The sequence below is a fragment of the Mytilus trossulus genome, chromosome 14 (assembly GCF_036588685.1).
Source record: "Mytilus trossulus isolate FHL-02 chromosome 14, PNRI_Mtr1.1.1.hap1, whole genome shotgun sequence".
In the NCBI taxonomy this organism is placed as follows: Eukaryota; Metazoa; Mollusca; class Bivalvia; order Mytilida; family Mytilidae; genus Mytilus; species Mytilus trossulus.
Genome location: NC_086386.1, coordinates 10,149,533 through 10,170,113, shown reverse-complemented (window position 1 = coordinate 10,170,113; position 20,581 = coordinate 10,149,533). Strand labels below are relative to the sequence as shown.

The 20,581-nt window shown below is 32.4% G+C and overlaps 2 protein-coding genes across 4 annotated transcripts in view; both read right to left on the bottom strand.

Moving 5' to 3' along the window:
* The window catches only part of LOC134697462 (uncharacterized), a 105,970-nt gene extending 88,614 nt beyond the window's left edge, over positions 1-17,356 (bottom strand). The window contains exon 1 of the mRNA XM_063559743.1: positions 17,236-17,356. The gene's annotated coding sequence lies outside the window, so the exon portion shown is untranslated. The remainder of the gene's footprint in view (positions 1-17,235) is intronic.
* Positions 1-17,372, bottom strand: part of LOC134695602 (uncharacterized) — a 46,335-nt gene extending 28,963 nt beyond the window's left edge. For 2 of the 3 annotated variants that reach the window (XM_063556879.1, XM_063556880.1), the window contains exons 1-2: positions 17,300-17,370; positions 10,094-10,226 (exon numbers count right to left, since the gene is read on the bottom strand). In XM_063556879.1, the coding sequence (XP_063412949.1) occupies positions 10,094-10,198 (105 nt within the window). In that variant the 5' untranslated portion in view covers positions 10,199-10,226; positions 17,300-17,370. Of the gene's footprint in view, positions 1-10,093; positions 10,227-17,299 lie in introns of all 3 variants that reach the window. The other variant, XM_063556881.1, reaches the window with a different exon arrangement.
* Positions 17,373-20,581: the final 3,209 nt, after the last annotated feature.

Below are 20,581 nucleotides of genomic sequence, written 5' to 3'. Positions count from 1 at the left end.
TACCTCTCTTATATATCAAGCTAATGCCAATGAAAAACAAATAAAAAAGATCATCATCAGCAATCAACAATGTAAAACAAAAGAAAAAAAAGATTCTCATCAGCAATCAACAATGTGAAACAAAAGTAAACTAGAGGCTCTAAAGAGCCTGTGTCGCTCACCTTGGTATATGTGAATTAAACAAAGGAAGCAGACAGTTTATGACAAAATTGTGTTTAGGTGATTGTGATGTGTTTGTACATCTTACTTTACTGAACATTCTTGCTGCTTACAATTATCTCTATCTATAATGAACTTGTCCGTGTAGTTTCAGTGGAAAATGTTAGTAAAAATTTACAAATTTTATGAAAATTGTTAAAAATTGATTGTAAAGGACAATAACTTCTTAGGGGGTCAATTGACCATTTTGGTCATTTGACTTATTTTTGAGTCTTAAATTGCTGTACATTATTGCTGTTTAAAGTTTATCTCCATCTATAATAATATTCAAGATAATAACCAAAAACAGTAAAATTTCCTTTTCAAATATTCAAACTATTGTAACTCCTTAACATAGTAATAATACTTCAATAAGTAGTTTGTATGCATTTAACATGCTGGAAAAGATATTTTAAAGAAAAAATATTTTCATGGTATTTTGACCCCCCTACCATGGTATCTTGAACCCCCTACTATAGACCTTGAATTTCAAAAACCCAAGCTATTCTAACTCCTTAACATAGTTATAATACTCCAATAAGTAGTTTGTATGTATTCAACAAACTGGCAAAGATATTTTGAAAATTTTACGCAGCCATGGTATTTTGACCCCCTGCGGTATATTGAACCCCCTACCATAGACAGTCAATTTAAAAAATTCTAGCTATTCTAACTCCATAACATAGTTGTTATACTCCAATTTGTAGTTTGAATGCATTTTTAAAACATGCTTGAAAAGATATTTTGAAGAAAAAAAAAATTCCATTGTATTTTGACCCCCTCCCCCTTCCATGGTATATTGAACCCCCTCCTATAGACCTTGAATTTTAAAAATCCAAGTTTTTCTAACTCCTTAACATAGTTTTAATACTTCAATAAGTAGTTTGTTTGTATTTTACATGCTGGAAAAGATATTTTGAAAATTTTACTTAGCCATGTTATTGTACCATGGTATATTGAAACCCCTACTATACATCTAAAGACCTTTCATGTTAAAATATCTTGCTACTGTAACTCCTTAACATATTTATTATACTCCAATTAGTAGTTTGTATTTATTTTATCAGTTTGAAAAGATGTTTTGAAAATTTTACTTTTTAAAATCAAGTGAGCCATGGTAATTTGACCCCCTCCCCCTTTTAACCATGGAGAATAAAAACTTAAAAGTCTACCATTCTATTTAAATATTTTAAATTCCAAAGAATTATAGTGTCCAAGCTACATGGTCTAGTTTTAATGCTTTAAGAAGTTTTTTGAATGAAATTTTGTTGGTTAAGACTTCAGAGCACTTATACCAAGCAAATATTTTTCTTTTAACCAATCATAGAAAATTGACCTCCCCTTCTTGTATAAATGATTTTTAATATTTGATTAGCTTTTATATAATGTTAAATGTTTTATTAATCATCTAAAATGAAAAAAACAGGGGGGTTCAATTTACCATGGGGGTTCAATTTACCATAGCGGTATTTTGACCCCAGGGTCATTTTACCATGGGGTTCAAAATACCATATGACACCGGTAGTTTCAGAGGAGAAAAGATCATGGATATTTACGAAAAATGGTTAAAAATTGACTATAAAGGGCAATAACTCCTAAAGGGGTCAACTGACCATTTTGGTCATGTTGACTTATTTGTAAATCTTAATTTGCTGAACATTATTGCTGTTTACAGTTTATCTCCATCTATAACTAGAGGCTCTCAAGAGCCTGTGTCGCTCACCTGTTACTGTATTTACTGATGTCGGTCATCTTGGTTGGTAGGTGGGGTCATTAGACACTTTTTTTTAAATAGATACCCTAGTAATGATTGTGGCCAAGTTTGTTTAAATTTGGGCCATAGTTTCAGAAATGAAGATTTTTGTACAAGTTACAAAAATTACGAAAAGTTGTTCAATATTGACTATAAAGGGCAATAACTCCTAAAGGGGTCCTCTAATCATTTTGATCATGTGACTTATTTGTAGATCTTACTTTGCTGAACAGTATTGCTGTTTACAGTTTATCTCTATCTTTAATAGTATTCAAGATAATAACCAAAAACTGCAAAATTTCCTTAAAATTAACAATTTTAGGGCAGCAACCCAACAACGAGTTGTCGAATTCATCTGAAAATTTGTGAGGGGAAATATCTTATTCTGATGGACATTTAAATCTTGAAAGATTTGCCCTAAACGTCTTAGTTTCAAAGATATAATTCAAAAACTGCATTTTACCGCTATGTTCTAAATTTAGCCATGTCGGCCATTTTGTTTGGTAGGCGGGGTCATCTGACACATTTTTTAAACTATATACCACAATGATAATTGTGGCCAAGTTTGGTTAAATTTGGCCATGTAGTTTCAGAGAAGAAGATTTTTGTACAAGTTACAAAAAATGACGAAAAGTTGTTAAAAATTGACTATAAAGGGCAATAACTCCTTAAGGGGTTGACTGACAATTTGGGTCATGTTGACTTATTTGTAGGTCTTACTTTGCTGAACATTATTGCTGTTTACAGTTTATCTCTATCTATAATAGTATTCAAGATAATAGCCAAAAACTGCAAAATTTCCTTAAAATAACCAATTCAGGGGCAGCAACCCAACAACAAGTTGTCCCATTCGTCTGAAAATTTCAGGGCAGATAGATCTTGACCTTATTAACAATTGTACCCCATGTCAGATTTGCTCTTAATGTTTTGGTTTCAAAGATATAAGCCAAAATATACATTTTACCCCAGTGTTCTATTTTTAGCCATGGCGGCCATCTTGGTTGGATGGCCAGGTCACCGGACACATTTTTAAAACTAGATACCCCAAGGATGATTGTGGCCAAGTTTGGTTAAATTTGGCCCAGTAGTTTCAGAGGAGAAGATTTTTGTAAAAGTTTACGGACGACGGACGACAGACGACGGACGCAGGACGACGGACGCCAAGTGATGAGAAAAGCTCACTTGACCTTTCAGGTCAGGTGAGCTAATAACATTCAAGATGATAACCAAAAACAGTAAAATTTTCTTAAAATTACCAATTTAGGGGCAGCAACCCAACAATGGGTTGTCTGATTCATCTGAAAATTTCAGGGCAGATAGATCTTGACCTGATAAAAAATTTTACATCATGTCAGATTTGCTCTAGATGCTTTGGTTTCATAGTTATAAGCAAAAAACTGCATTTTCTTGACCTGATAAACAATTTTACATCATGTCAGATTTGCTCTAGATGCTTTGGTTTCATAGTTATAAGCAAAAAACTGCATTTTACCCCTATGTTCTATTTTTAGCCGTGGCGGCCATCTTGGTTGAATGGCCAGGTCATCGGACACATTTTTCAAACTAGATACCCCAAAGATGATTGTGGCCTAGTAGTTTCAGTGAAGATTTTGTAAAAGATTACTTAGATTTATGAAAAATGGTTAAAGATTGACTATAAAGGGCAATAACTCCTAAAGGGGTCATTTGACCATTTTGGTCATGTTGACTTATTTGTAGATCTTACTTTGCTGAACATTATTGCTGTTTACAATTTATCTCTATCTATAATAATATTCAAGATAATAACCAAAAACAGCAAAATTTCCTCAAAATTACCAATTCAGGGGCAGCAACCCAACAACCGATTGACCGATTCATCTGAAAATTTCAGGGCAGATAGTTCTTGACCTGATTAACATTTTTATCCCATGTCAGATTTCCTCAAAATGCTTTGGTTTTTGAGTTATAAGCCAAAAACTGCATTTGACCCCTATGTTCTATTTTTAGGGGTGGCGGCCATCTTGGTTGGTTGACCAGGTCACGCCACACATTTTTTAAACTAGATACCCCAAAGATGATTGTGGCCAAGTTTGGATTAATTTGGCCAAGTAGTTTCAGAGGAGAAGATTTTTGTAAAAGATTACTTTAATTAACGAAAAATGGTTAAAAATTGACTATAAAGGGCAATAACTCCTAAACAGGTCAACTGACCATTTTGGTCATGTTGACTTATTTGTAGATCTTACTTTGCTGAACATTATTGCTGTTTACAGTTTATCTCTATCTATAATAATATTCAAGATAATAACCAAAAACAGCAAAATTTCCTCAAAATTACCAATTCAGGGCAGCAACCCAACAACCGATTGACCGATTCATCTGAAAATTTCAGGGCAGATAGATCTTGACCTGATAAACATTTTTATCCCATGTCAGATTTCCTCAAAATGCTTTGGTTTTTGAGTTATAAGCCAAAAACTGCATTTTACCCCTTCGTTCTATTTTTAGCCGTGGCGGCCATCTTGGTTGGTTGACCAGGTCACGCCACACATTTTTTAAACAAGATACCCCAAAGATGATTGTGGCCAAGTTTGGATTAATTTGGCCAAGTAGTTTCAGAGGAGAAGATTTTTGTAAAAGATTACTTTAATTAACGAAAAATGGTTAAAAATTGACTATAAAGGGCAATAACTCCTAAACGGGTCAACTGACCATTTTGGTCATGTTTGACTTATTTGCAGATCTTACTTTGCTGAACATTATTGCTGTTTACAGTTTATCTCTAACTATAATAATATTCAAGATAATAACCAAAAACAGTAAAATTTCTTCAAAATTACCAATTCAGGGGCAGCAACCCAACAACCCATTGACCGATTCATCTGAAAATTTCAGGGCAGATAGATCTTGACCTGATAAACATTTTTACCCCATGTCAGATTTGCTCTAAATGCTTTGGTTTTTGAGTTATAAGCCAAAAACTGCATTTTACCCCTATGTTCTATTTTTAGCCGTGACGTCCATCTTGGTTGGTTGACCGGGTCACGCCACACATTTTTTAAACTAGATACCCCAATGATGATTGTGGCCAAGTTTGGTTTGATTTGGCCCAGTAGTTGCAGAGGAGAAGATTTTTGTAAAAGTTAACAACGACGGAGGACGATGACGCTGACGACGGACGACGGACGACGGACGCCAAGTGATGAGAAAAGCTCACTTGGCCCTTCGGGCCAGGTGAGCTAAAAATGATTCTTCTCAATTATTCCTTAATATATGCAGACTTTAACTAATGCCATTCACAAGGAAGATTGAAAAAAAAACACAATAAAGACATATTTTTACATCATCATGATCATATGGTTAGTTTAATTTACGCTGAAAAATATGTCGATAATATGTCCATAAAAAACCTCCTGATCTGAGGTCCAAACTCCTGACCAAAATTTCCAAATCTCCTGATCTGAATTTTACAGTCCATCACATTTATGGTAGTTTCAGTGGAATATGTTAATAAAAAATTACAAATTTTATGAAAATTGTTAAAAATTGACTATAAAGGACAATAACTCCTTAGGGGGTCAATTGACCATTTCAGTCAGGTTGACTTTTTTGTAAATCTTACTTTGCTGAACATTATTGCTGTTTACAGTTCATCTTTATCTATAATAATATTCAAAATAACCCAAAACAGCAAAATTTCCTTAAAATTACCATTTCAGGGGCAGCAACCCAACAAATGATTGTTCGATTCGTCTGAAAATTTCAGGGCAGATATATCTTGACCTTATAAACAATTTTACCCCATGTCAGATTTGCTCTAAATGCTTTGGTTTTTGAGTTATAAGCCAAAAACTGCATTTTACCCCTATATTCTATTTTTAGCTGTGGCGGCCATCTTGTTTGGGTGACCGGGTCACGCCACACATTTTTAAAACTAGATACCCCAATGATGATTGTGGCCAAGTATGGTTTAATTTGGCCCAGTAGTTTCAGAGGAGAAGATTTTTCTTAAAGCTAACGACAATGGTCGACGACGATGGCGGAGGCCGGACGCCAGACGCCGGAAGAAGACGCCGGATGCCAAGTGATGGGAAAAGCTCACTTGGCCCTATGGGCCAGGTGAGCTAATAATACAAGACTAATAAGGCGATAGTCTGTTAGAAGGGGGTGATAAATGGCTAACCCGTGTTCAGAGAAAGCCACATCTTTTTCACCTAAAATGCACCTTTGTAGATTTCGAAAAAGAGCAGACTAATGCCGCTACAAGGTAGCACTTTCACCCGCAGAGTGGAAAGGGATTAATGTAAGTTGCAATAACTTGTTTCTCAATCAACAATGAATAAATATGTTTAAACTAACATTGTTGATGTTATGATTTTACTAGTAAGAAACTTTTCTACGAGTTCTCTATACATTTTTGAAATGTATGAAAAATCCCATCTTCTCTAGCCAATGATTACAGTTCAGTCCCCTTGTCTCCACCCTTGGCAGATTAAGCCAACATTTGTGATTACAATGCTGCCCCATATCAACTACCAGAAGATAAAAGTAGCGCCCATTTAGACATTATCATTCTTAACCAATGGCAGCAATTTAGCTCTGTTAAGTGTAGAAGAGTAAAAATGTTTGTGTCTAGTGTTTACAAACTGAAAGCAAATGTTGACATCCTAACATTTGCACAAAAGACCTACAAAACTTTAAAATTGTTACCAATTGGTTGAAATGGATCACATAGATTTCCCAGTAAAAAATAAGTTAAAAAAATAGTGAATAAAAACAGATAATTTCACATGTAAAATAAACATAATTATTTCACTCCTCTGCATTATACAACAAAAGGTGTTGCCAAGACATTGATGAAGTCGGGTCGAAACAAATTGTGAATGTGTAGAAAAAAGTTCCTTGCATTTTTTCCTAAATTTCATTAAAAAAAAATACCCAATGTAACAAAAAAAAATTAAAACAAGGTTAAAACTATATGGCACCAACAACTTTGTTGCGGGCCATAAAAATGTAAATTCAGAAATTATTGTGAGGTTTTTATCAAGGTGAATAATGCGACTGGTAAAGTATGGCAATAATAAGAATTCATATTTATTTGTATGCAGATTTTCCTTAAATAGCAATAATTAATCTTGATTTTTTGTCCATTATTAAAAAATCTCAAAAATAAATGCATGCAATAATTTCTGAATTTACAATATCAAAAAATATTCACCTGGAGACCAAACAACACTAATAATGAACTCATGTGCTAAGTGCAATCGTGAATAAATGTGTTGTCTGGTCACTTGTTGACTATTTTTCTTTATTTGAATTCTATGATTAGCTATTCTATAAATATGGTTCTACGTTTAATGGTTTTGGGGATAATGACTTGTTGCACAATCAGCATGTGGCAATTGTTTATTTTCTACATTGACATGTGATCATCCTAAGGCCACGTTTTTTTAATTTGTTGGTTTACGGATTTCCTCCATGAAAAAGTCGGGTCAGTCGGTCGGAGGAAAAAAAAAAAAAGATCTTTCAAGACATAAAACTGATATGCAAAATAAATATATATATATTTCACCTTTCTAATAATATGTTTGTCATTCTATTTTGTCATCATTCTTAAATTTTAGTTCGATGAAATTTTATTGCTCAGCTGTAATAAACTTCGCATGACATTGTCTAATAATTTCCCTTTAAAAAAGGGGTACATAGACAAAGACGAAGTTAAATCGTCATTTCACAGACAAGAAAAAGAGATTCATGTCAGTAGCTCTTAATTAAAACTTGGTGAATAATAATAAGCACGAAAACTGATAAAGACAAAAATGTAAAAACGTCGTACGAAAATATGTTTCAACAAACGTGTCAAAAACGTAATACTCGTCCACTGGAAAAACGAGAATATCGGGGTAAATAATTGTTGTAATGCATTCCCGTTTTTTACCCAAATGGGCTATATTTTTTTAGTATTCTCTATACTACAGACGACAGACACACAAATGACACCCTTTTCTGCCATTGACAGCACACCAACAATACCTTCTTCGTACACATGGCAGTAAAAGAAATAAAACTCAAACACAAATTCAAATTTGCCGACAGCCCGTCGTACGTGATGGACGCCAGATATAATTGTATAATAAATCTATAATCGTGACATATAAATCAGTAATCAAATTGCATTTTCATTTACCAATCATTTCAGTATGTACAACCACAGCAAAATATTGTATACTGTACGTTTAATAAAAAAAAAAAAAAAAATAAAAAAAAAAATTACCCCTCATTGATAGCCAAGGCCGACCAGGAAAAACCGTATTACGGAAACCTGTGCCCGAATCAATGCTCGAGTCTATCTCAGGATAATGAACGTCGGACCCCGTCATTTTAAAAAACAGTTTTCGAAAATCAAGATTTTTGTTATAATGTACAAACAGATAAATATCATCATTTAGAAAAAAAAAAAAAAATGAAGTTTACACGGTCAATACGACGGCTAGAAGTGAAGCTACCACAGAAAACACCTTATATATGACCACAACTCAGTCCTCTGATTGGCTAAATTTCTTCGGCCTACCGAAAAAATTGACGATTCCCATATCGAGAATACAACATTTTCCCGCTATACTGATCGAAACGCGGGAAAATATTATTATCTATAAAAAACAAGAAAAAGTTCAAATGATTTGTTAAAATTCAGTATTTTAAAACTCGATGTCTTGAACTTCCACCTGTCCACATTTGGACAAGTCTATTTCTACGAGAACAGGCATCTTACGGACTGGTGACAAATAAAGGAAACGAACTTATTGTGTAACTGGTTTTAAACACAGGTTTCGTTCCGCAAAATTATTTGCGCAAACGACATTTCAAGGTCATTTATAATTGATTTGTCTATTTTTAGAAACGTAAACTGAAAGTTTCATTTGTCATAACAGAAGGTATCATCACTTCTGTTAGTGATTAATGCATTCCATTTCATAAAAAAACGATATTTTAATTATTTTTCGGGGATGATGCATTTGTTAGGGTCGGCAGGAATAAAAAAGCATGACAAGTCAATTTTATTTTTATTCTGGAAATCGGCAAACTCGGGTCGGCAGATCCGTAAACCAACGGATTAAAAAATCCTGGCCTTAAGGTGGTTTTAGACAGTCAGTTGCAACTATGACCAATAGAAATCAGTACCTGGTGCCTCCAAAATTCAATCTTAAACCACCAAGGGTGGAGAGAAGGGGACTGGATCGTAACACTTGGCAAGTAAAGCTGGAGAAATCCCCTTTAACATCATTGTGCACAAGGTAATTTTAAAGTCAGCAGTTGTCCTATCTCAAATCAATACAGCTCTTTAATATTATATTTACAAATGAGAATTTGAGGTAGATGATAAAAATGGTGTTTTATACCTTCTGCAAGTCATTTACACATCTATGATTTAACATAAGCATTTCACCTGAATTCCATCAGAGATCATGTTGTCTGAAATCATCAGTGATATTAAAGCAATGGATGCTTTAATATGAACTGAAGTGATAATACAGCAATGGATGCCTTTAAATGAACTTCTTTTAAAGTACCAATCTGGTCAAAACTAAACCATATAAAGATATAAGAAGTTGTGGTATGAGTGCAAATGAGACAACTATCCATCATTTGTCCATCCAAGTCACAATTTATAAAAGTAAACCTTTAAAGGTCAAAGTGTGGTCTTCAACAAGAAGCCTTGGTTTACACCGAACATCAAGCTATAAAGGGCCCCAAAATATTAATAGTGTAAAACCATTCAAACGGGAAAAGCAACTGTCTATCCATATAACAAGAGGCTGTCAAAGCAACAGCAAACCGGATTTATTAACATTTTTTTTGTGTCCTGGCATTTTTCAATATCACAAGAACCATAATTGATGAAACGGTGAAAGTGAAAATTGTCATTATCAAATTTGACCTCCATTTTGTCATCAGTAAAAACATATGAAAATTTTAAAAGCTTTGGTTTAACAGTTCATGAGTAAATGCACAAACATGACAAACATAACTGGAAACGCCATTTTTCAATCTTTCAAGAACCATAACTCCATGAACTCCTGAGAAAACGTGAAACTGGTAAATGTCAATATTAATCATAAACATCATAAACGTCATTATAAAATATAAACATTTAATTACCTCCACAACAAAGTTCTGAACAATTGTAAACAAGTTGTCCTTTTGTTCACATATATTACCAATCTTTTCCACCACTTTCTGTTTCAGTAAGCCTCTGTGTGCCATCTTTCCTCTGGTTGATAAACTACTATCCCTAAAATACAATAAAGAAAATTATATAATTTACTTTAGAGACTAATTTCCAGTGATACTTGATGGAGGTATAAAGGAAAACACGATTCAATTGGGGTTATTTTCTTGTTTGTTACATTTTTATAACCTAATATATTGTTATGAGATAAAAGGTATGGATGGGGATCATGTTATAAATGAAACAGCAACACTAAACCATTGTCTATACACTATAAAACTTATTGAGACATACAGCATGTATGGATTCTAACAACATTAACAGTGGATTAAAAGGTTTTTTCAATTGAAATAATTTAATTATTAAAATATAAGTCTGAGTCTTGGCAATGCAGTACACTTATGTTTTCTATAAAGGTCCAGACGTTGTTAATCTTTAAAAAGTCCTTTCTACAGGTCACAAACTTTCATACAAGTGAGAGGTTTCGCTTCCTATAAAACCAGGTTTAATCCACCATTTTTACTAAACCTAATGCCTGTATATACAATCCATTTCCGGAATATGACAGTTCTTGTCCATTTGTTTGATGTGTTTGAGTTTTTGATTTTGCCATTTGATAAATGGACTTTCCTTTTGAATTTTTCTACGAGTTGAGCATTTTTATGATTTTACTTTTTAATCACGAGTTTATAGGTAAAAAGCAAATCTTCTATTTTGCTGGTGCCAGCAATATAGTAATTAATATAACTGCCAATAATCTATTAATACCTTAATCAAAAATATGGAGAATTTTCACTCCTAAAAACCATTGTACTGGTAATAAATAACAAGCCTTAGGTTAAGGATTTACTTAGGTAATAAATAACAAGCCTTAGGTTAAGGATTTACTTAGGTAATAAATAACAAGCCTTAGGTTAAGGATTTACTTAGGTAATAAATAACAAGCCTTAGGTTAAGGATTTACTTAGGTAAGGCTTAAATTAAAATATTGTTTGTTTGCCCTTTACCGACCGACCCTATCAATTCGTTCCGCCTGAAAATCTTTTATTTGTATTTACCAGCAAGATTTTATTTTATTTTATTTTTTCGTTCCTACCAAAAATCTTATATTTGTATTTCCCGCTCAAAACTTTTTTTACCGGAATCCTCGGGTTTTATCTTTACGTATAAGGTCCAGTCCGTTTGGTATCACCTGAGCGTTTGACATGAACACTTGCATTTGAAGTTTCAAAGCATTTGTTTGAAATCGATGTTGAACGCTTTCTGAAATCATGATATGAAGTACGTTACTCTGTACCTTTAAACTTAAAGAGCAGGGTTCATTTACAAAAAAAGTTCGTTTGATACAAAAGTATTTACGTGTGTACAAACTAATTTGTAAACGGACGTTGTATTCTATGTAGGGATGGCCTTTTGTGATCCGCATATCAGAATGATTATGTTAACGATGCCGCTAAATTATTTATATCTGACATGAACCAAAAATGACAAAACCCTGTAAAGTGGAGAATATCTGGCAGTAAAATCGCCAAGTTTTCCATACAGATCATTTATAAATGTGATGCAAAATACGTGACAATTGAGTTTTAAGTCTTATAGCATTTTTATTGGAAAAAAAGGCACACACGAAATTTGTAACACTCTAGGGACTTTTTCTACTAGTAATTTATGTCTGCCCGGACATTATCTGGTATACCAGTACAAAGTTATCTCTTATATATTTTTTTTTCAAAACTAATAGTACCAGCGGAAAACAAACGGACAAAAAAATGACATTATGCAGATTTTGTATCTATAAAATAAAATATTTTACCTACCTGCCTACCCATGGCAAATAATATACCGAGCCAAGTTATTTTTTTGGGGAAAAAAATAAAATATTTTACCTACCTACCTACCCTGTTTCAAAACATAGGGTCGGAAAAGGGCAAACAAACAATATTTTAATTTAGGCCAAATAAATAACAAGCCTTAGGTTAGGGATTTTCTTAGGTAATAAATAACAAGCCTTAGGTTAAGGATTTACTTAGGTGTGTAGGTTTTGGAATTTGTATCAGAATTTGTATCAGATGTTCGGACTCCTTGGTTATTTTCCATATGATACAATGTAAGGATTCAAACGAATGCAAAGCAACTGTCACTTGGTCTTGATTTCAAAAGCCTTTCAGAGCTTATTTTTCCGTTCATTTTTTTACATAAATAAGGCCGTTAGTTTTCTCGTTTGAATTTTTTTACATTGTCTTATCAGGGGCTTTTATAGCTGACTATGCGGTACGGGCTTTGTCTATTGTTGAAGGCCGCACTGTTACCTATAGTTGTTAACGTTTGTGTCATTTTGGTCTTTTGTGGATAGTTGTCTCATTGGCAATAATACCACATCTTCTATTTTATATTATGTTTGTAATTATGTTGCTAAAACCAACTGTAAATAAAGCTTTATGTCTTATATGTTATGTCTGGATGTAGAGCATGTAGAGTTGTCTCATTGGCAATCATAAAACACCTTCTTATTTTCATAAGCTTAGTACTGTTACAAAGATTAATTTTTAACACTTTCATAAAATGTAAATATAAAAATATAACTGATTTGTGGGTTTCTTCTGTATAAATGATGAAACATTTATTTATTATTTAAAATATATACTAAATTTTATTTAAAAATAAAATGTAACAAGTTTACTATCGCCTATTTTATACATATTTTAAACATACAGGAACAAATATATTGTCAAATTTTAGAAAGACACCTTATTATTACTAAACAAACAACCCAATAATTAACAAAAATAAAAAGTTGGCTAAATGAGAAAACCTTATTTTAACAAGTTGGATAAATGAGAAGACACCGTAAAAAGACAGTTAAGCGCTTTAAATTAATTGTATATAAGGTAACAAGACAGTTCTGCACCGGCTTAAAAAACAAACTGGTTCCATGATGAATAGATCATTCGGCCCTGTTGACATTTTGGGATGAGACTGTGCCTCAGTGTAAAAAAAGTTTTCAACACCTTTAAAACTTTGTAATGTAGGCATTACACATATGGACCATAATTTGCTATTGGGCTCCGTTTCCTATAACTTTAGAAAAGTGATAAAATGTGAATTACTGTAAGAAAAGTTGTAACTACATCTAAAGATGCCATTATTTTTATCAACATACAAGTGTATATGCTACTCTTCCCTAGAAAAAAAATTAAAATATACGAAGATCAAAGATTCTACAACCGTTTTTTTGTGTCGTCTCTCGCGTTACTTTTTGCTTCCGAAGAGCATAACGCTGACTGATTTATAGATAATCGTCACCGGCATTTTTGTAATTTTTGCTTTCAAATAACAAAGAACATCGACCAATAAGAATAGTGAGAAGAAAATGCCGAGAACTATAAGTATTTATGTAGCAGATGTAAGAACAGTGGCGTGATTTCTGTGTCCGATTTCGTTATGCAATTTTTAGATGATGTAATCTGCTTTGTTGTAATAGAATTCTTAAAAACAATATGCAAATATGAACTCTCGCGAGATGTTCAAACAGGTAAATCCGAGATGATTTACATTCTTGTTTTGATCTTCGTAATAATTAAGTAAGAAAATTACATTTCACATGAAACAGAAGTCTAGTTATTTATTAAAATTGTTTTTATCCTTAAGTTCTAATCATTTCCGGTCATACGTGAAACATGTGACTAACATGTGATAACGCCATTACGGCCGGATGTACGAAATACTAGGTCTAAACATTGTTTTTGTTTCCAACGGGATGTTAGCAAACATAATCTGTAGACTTGTTTCGTCTTGTTTAAAAGAGGAAAATATAATTGTCAAAGAGATTGCGCCAGTGGTCTGTTATTTTTCCTATGTGCATAATGTTAAATACGATCCTGTGTGAAAATAAATGCCCAATGACTTGACAAAATCGATTTCATATTTGACAGACGTTAGAACACACTTCATTTCCCGATAATGACGTGAAGAGTCCTTGGAAAAATCAATCCAAATTAAGTCTCTTATCATTGTACCAATGCTCGTTGGATTGATTTAACTTCAGCAGTAAATATTATTGGATATTTTGGGTGAATAAATATAATTTAATAAAAAATACATGCATGTGACATGTTAATCATTGTAAATATACCGTTACACTTGGAATGTACAAAGTTGGAATCTTTGTCACAGTTTTTAATTAATATTTTTTATTCATGTTCTGCAAACACTTATCAGAAACGCAATAAACTTGTCAAAGGCGAAGTAAACTTTTACCCAGTGTTCTCCCCAGGCCCTTAAAGGACCACGGGCCCGCGATGTATAATTTTCTACCGCGGTGGTATCGTTCTTGCCGCGATGTATAATTTTTCTCCGTGGTGCTAAAGTTTTCGGTAAAAAATTCGTATTAAAATCGGTAAAGTTTCAAATGACTTCAACTTTCAGTGAGGGTTAAAATTTTCCATGAAAATTGACCAGTTCTAACCAGTTTAATCCAGTATTGACAGGTAGATTGTTTACACCACATGATCGATTTACCTGTTGAGGTTAACATTGATGATTGGATTTAATCGATGTACACGATTCTCTTGTGTTTTAATTAATTAAGAGATCATATTTTTAATAACAGACTTGTAATAGGGGACAAGCAGACATTTGTGAATGAACTCTTTTACGCCAGTCTTTAGTCAAAATAATTTGACTGTTATAGAAATTAATTGTGGAGTTATTTCCCCTGATTTTGCTTATTACAAATAAATGCTCCTCACATATAATTTCTCATTGAAAATTAAAATAAAGTACAAATTGAATGCAAAATTATATTAGAATGTTACATTAAGGATAAACAAATTCTTAGAACATACCAACAAAAATGTTTTGCAAATTATTTTAGAGAATGATACCTTTATTGATACACATACATTTTGTCATTTTATATTAAATAGATGTTTCCATAAATCGGTCACGGGTAAAAAAGCTGTATGTGGCTAAACTTAACAGGAATGTGAGTTTAGAAATACTATTACAATTGAAATAAAGTATTTACAAACTTAAACTTTTAAAAATAATAACTAAGATGCATAAGAAAATAAATAAAACTGTTGTTAAAAAGAATGGAAAGTAGTTTTCAATTTACTGAGGGTTCTGTAACAAAAATTAATGTTGTTCAAAGTTCATTGTTATGGTCAAATCTAACATGGGGAATGTGTAGTGTAACTACAAGTATTGGGACAAAATGGCTTGATCCAAAAATAAGAAGTGACTTTAGTTTAAAGACTAATTGTGCTTTCTTTTCTTTTTCAAAGATATTAAAGTATACAAACTGTTTTATTGATTTACTTTTTCTACCAATAATGTTCTGACCCAAAGTCCATACAACACAGTACCACAGTAAACAAAACAAAGGCAAAAAGGTAATGACAAAAACCAACAAGAAAAAAATAAGCGACGCAACGCGACACAAAATATTGTAAAATTCATTTCGTCACGCGTTACCCTGGTGCTATCCAAAAATCCTGGGGAGAACACTGTTTTACCATGCATGACTTGAAAGGAAGTACTTTATTGATTTTAGCCCACTAAAGTAGGTTAAAATGTGGAAACCATGTAGATGGGTGTACAGGTCACAAGTATCACATTGTGCCTATTTGAAAGATTTTAATTCCAAGTTGAAAGTTTTTTTCTTTACAGGATTTAAAGAATGTTACATTGCCAATGATTTGGAATAAATTGTATATAACTGGAATATCAAAACCAAATATAAATACATTTTTTTGGCTTAAACATCAAGATACAACGATTATGGTATCCTGTATCAATGAAGAAAATATGGAAAATTCTGAATAAATTGTACTAATTGTTTTCAAAACAAGCACATATTTAGGAGTATTATAATACTGTTACATTTAAGATGGATTTTAAGAAAAAGTATACTGTTCAGATTATTTTAAGCAGATTTTGCAATAAAATAAAACTAAAAAAATGCTTTCGGTTTCTTTTGGTTTCCTGTCAGGTTTAAAAAAAACTTTAATATAACATTGAAAATAGATTTTAAACATTACCATGAAGCAAGTAACACTAGTAATGGTGTTTATATATGCCTTTTGAATTATATTGTGCAAAATAAAGAAAATAAAGATTGGTTTCCTGTTTGGTTTCATGTCACGTAAACGGTGAATCAAAATGTATTAATTTTTTCTCGAAAAACTCAATTGTTCCATTCATACTATTCTAACACCAACACAACCCACAAAATAAAAGTTAAAATTTTAGAACTTATAAAAAAGGATACAAAAAGAAACCAAAGGCAGAATACCAAATTATGGTCCATATACAGTAATTTCAGGTAAACCCTAGGCTAATGGATGCTCAATATTCTTTTTTCTTGATTTATTTGCCACAAAGTCCTCTTTTTCTATCAAATGCAATGAAACATTAAAAAATAATGCTTTGCCTCAAGTTTCCCCTTGGAATATGTACTAAATGGCCTATCGCTATTATTCATTATATCTGTAATTTTGATATAATTAAGGTTTGAAAACTTCGTACAAAAATGGTTACAGAAGGGTACACAAACCTTAACTCATAGATTAGAAAAAAGCACGGTGACCCACACATGCCACACTTTTTAATATATTTTTGAAAAAGCAAAGTTAAATCTTCATTTTGGCAAAGTGTAAGAAAATTCTATTTAAATATTATATACCTCTGAACTACCTTAAACAAGTAAAACTAATTCCATGTAAATAATATTGTGACATTGTGATTTTCTCAATTATGTCCCTCCCCCTTTTTTCTAAATTCATATAGATCTGGTCTCTCTGATTATATTGACTCTGGTGTTCAATGTACTATGATAAGCCATGGGCTTACGGAATATCTTGTAAAGACCTTGTCATAAGTCACTTTGCTTATCATAATCGTAAAAATATCCATTCTTACATCATGTAATACATGCTCCTCAGTGTGGGACATTGATAATTACAAGGCTTTGGATGGAGAGTTGTCTCATTGGCACTCACACCACATCTTCCTATATCTATTTGTTGTCATATTTTTTTGTTAAAATGATAAGTGATACATTCGAACTTACAATATATAGTAACACGTTTAAGATTGAAACACCCTCTTCATTGCATAAAAACATGTGTCATTACCGATGTTTTGTTTACAAAGTTCTTTCAGTTTCCCGCCGCAATCCCATGTGTATTGGCTTATACTCTATAGTTGAATCTCAATCGTCAATGCGGGTAACCTCATCAGCTCGAGCTCAATCACCATAAAACCATGTCATCAAACTATATATTCCTTCATTAGTGTAGCTGTTGTTTACAGCTGCGGATTAAGTTGTTTGGAGACTACATTATGCCATGCTTTTTCAATCTCAGATAAATAAGCAAAGGCAAGAAAAAATACTAAATTCACGAAAAAAAATAAGTCATCTAAATATTGAACACAGGGGCGGATTTAGGCGGGGGCGTGGTGGGCGTGCGCCCCCCTAAAATTTGCAAAGCATGGGTTGACTTCAACATATTTAAGTATCAGAAGAGACCATTCCATCTTTTTTAACATTCAAAGTATATAAAACAGTCAGTTTAACAGAATCAACATGATTACTAATCAACTGTAATCAACTGACCTACGCTTTATTAAAGTTCTATAAATTATTTCCAAGGAAGGTGTCACATGCATTCGATGACAAATATAATAGGTTTTATCAGTTAAAGTAAATACAAATGTTACATTGTATTTCCGGTTTTTATAATCAAGTTCTTTGATAATCGAGGGGGGATAGGAGGGGTCCTGATCCCGAAATCCCGAACTTAAAAAAACGAAATCCCGAGGTCCCGAATTTTAATACTGTAAATCCCGACGTCCGGAAATCCGAAAAAAAGGATTTCCGGATCCCGAAAGGGTCAATCCCGAAATCCCGAGCTTAAAAACGCCCGATCCCGGAGTCCCGATAAAGGTCCTATCCCCCCTCATAATCGTAGTTCCAAAACATCTCTTTATACTCACTTTCACAATTTCATTTGACACGACCAAGAAAACAGTCGGCAGTTGAGATTCTTTCATAATATCCGTAATGAAAGATAGAAATACTGTTTCTAGCGAAAGGTTAGTTTATTAATTTGTATCTCCTGGTCTATATTTGTTTCTCACTTGCAAACCTAAATATTGAGCCGAATTCTGTACCGTATTACATGCTTGGCGTCCCAAGAAAATAAAGATACCTGCGTAAATGCATCTCATTCTGATTTTAGTTGTTATGTGGTGAACACAGTAAAGTCTGGCACAACCTCCGAAATTCAAACATGTCAAAAGAGTAAAAAAAACCAGATATTATGAAAGGACAATTTAAAAAATTAAAAATCGCTGGTAGGAATAAGAAATTTTCGTTTGCAAAATATATTGGTCAGGTCGTGAACTGTCTCGTCTCACTTTGCGTCCGTCTATCTGTAAATTGTTGTCAGGTGTGGATTAAGGCGGTTTCAGCTTGAAACTTTAATTTCTTGATCATTTTACTGCACAATAGTAATTAGTTCGAGATATCTACATTTCACCCCTTTGGAAGAATATTTTAATAATTTTACCTAAAAAAACCTCAAAAAAAATTTCGCCTCGCTCCGCTCGGCGAAAACAAAACTTTGCGCCCCCTCTAACTGAAAATCCTGGATCCGCCCCTGTGTCATGGTGTAAATTTCTGTGATTTTATTTCATAATTTTTAATACTGTTTTATGTTGTTACAAACTTTCACAAATCCATATGTCGTAATCTTCTTAAAGTACAATTAGTAAAATAGAAATTAATGTCATTTTGAGATAACGGATTAAGCTGAACAAGTTCTCGTGAATAGACCAAATTTGTCAAATTTGTATTAATTAGTGTCATTCTATATTAGAGTAACTCAACATTTGTTATAAAAAGAAACATTCAGAAATTATGGTCAGTGAGGATTACCGAACGTTAGAATACGGAACTCGTATTGCTACTTTTAAGGACTTTCAAGCGGACTGTGCCGTTGTTATTGTTTTATGGACTTCCATATGTAACTTTGATTTATGTAACTTTATTGAGATAATTTGATTCAACAATAGAACATTGAAAGTACAACCTGTGTATTTCTTATTTATTTAAATCTACCGCTAGTACGGGGCGCCGAATGGGACTCTTGTGGTTTTGTACAAAATTCAATTCTGTCATAACAAAATCATTTTTGTCTTACAAAACTATGTGCTACAGACTTGTTTTGTGAGAACTTCAATTTTGTGATTACAAAATTCATTTGTGTAGACAAAATTCATTTTTGTCATGACAAAATTCATTTTTGTAGACAAAATTCATATTTGTCATGACAAAAGTCAATTTTGTCTTAAAGGTATGCAAATATAAACATATTTGCATACAAAATTGACTTTTGTTACCTGATATGGAAATTAAATCACAAAAGTCAATTGTGTACGGTAAGATTCAATTTTGTGAGACAAAATTGACTTTTGTGAAACAAAATTAACTTTTGTGAGACAAAATTGACTTTTGTGAGACAAAATTGACTTTTGTGAGACAAAATTGACTTTTGTGAGACAAAATTGACTTTTGTGAGACAAAATTCAATTTTGTCATTTTTGTTGAGACAAAATTCAATTTTGTCATTTTTGTTGAGACAAAATTCAATTTTGTCATTTTTGTTGAGACAAAATTCAATTTTGTCATTTTGGTTGAGACAAAAGTCAATTTTGTCAATTTTGTTGAGAGAAAAGTCAATTTTGTCAATTTTGTTGAGACAAAAGTCAATTTTGTGACGACAAAATTCATTTTTGTGATGACAAAATTCAATTTTGTAACAACAAAATTGACTTTTATGAGACAAAATTGACTTTCGTGAGACAAAATTGACTTTCGTGAGACAAAAATCAATATTGTTGAAACAAAATTCAATTTTGTTAATTTTGTTGAGACAAAATTCAATTTTGTCAATTTTGTTGAGTCAAAATTCAATTTTGTCAATTTTGTTGAGACAAAATTCAATTTTGTTAATTTTGTTGAGACAAAATTCAATTTTGTCAATTTTGTTGAGACAAAATTCAATTTTGTCAATTTTGTTGAGACAAAAGTCAATTTTGTGTAACAAAAGTCAATTTTGTGTAACAAAAGTAATTTTTGTGTAACAAAATTCAATTTTGTGTAACAAAAGTCGATTTTGTGTAACAAAAGTCGAATTTGTATGCAAATTACTTTACAGAAACCAAACTAAACAAATTTAAATACAAAATTGACTTTTGTCGCTCAATTTTCAAATTAGGTAACAAAAGTCAAGTCTGTGTAACAAAAATGAATTTTGTCATGACAAAAGTGACTTTTGTCCGCTGATAGATAATTTTGTATGACAAAATTTCAAATTTGTAGTATGATACAAATTTTGTTAAACTGAACTCAT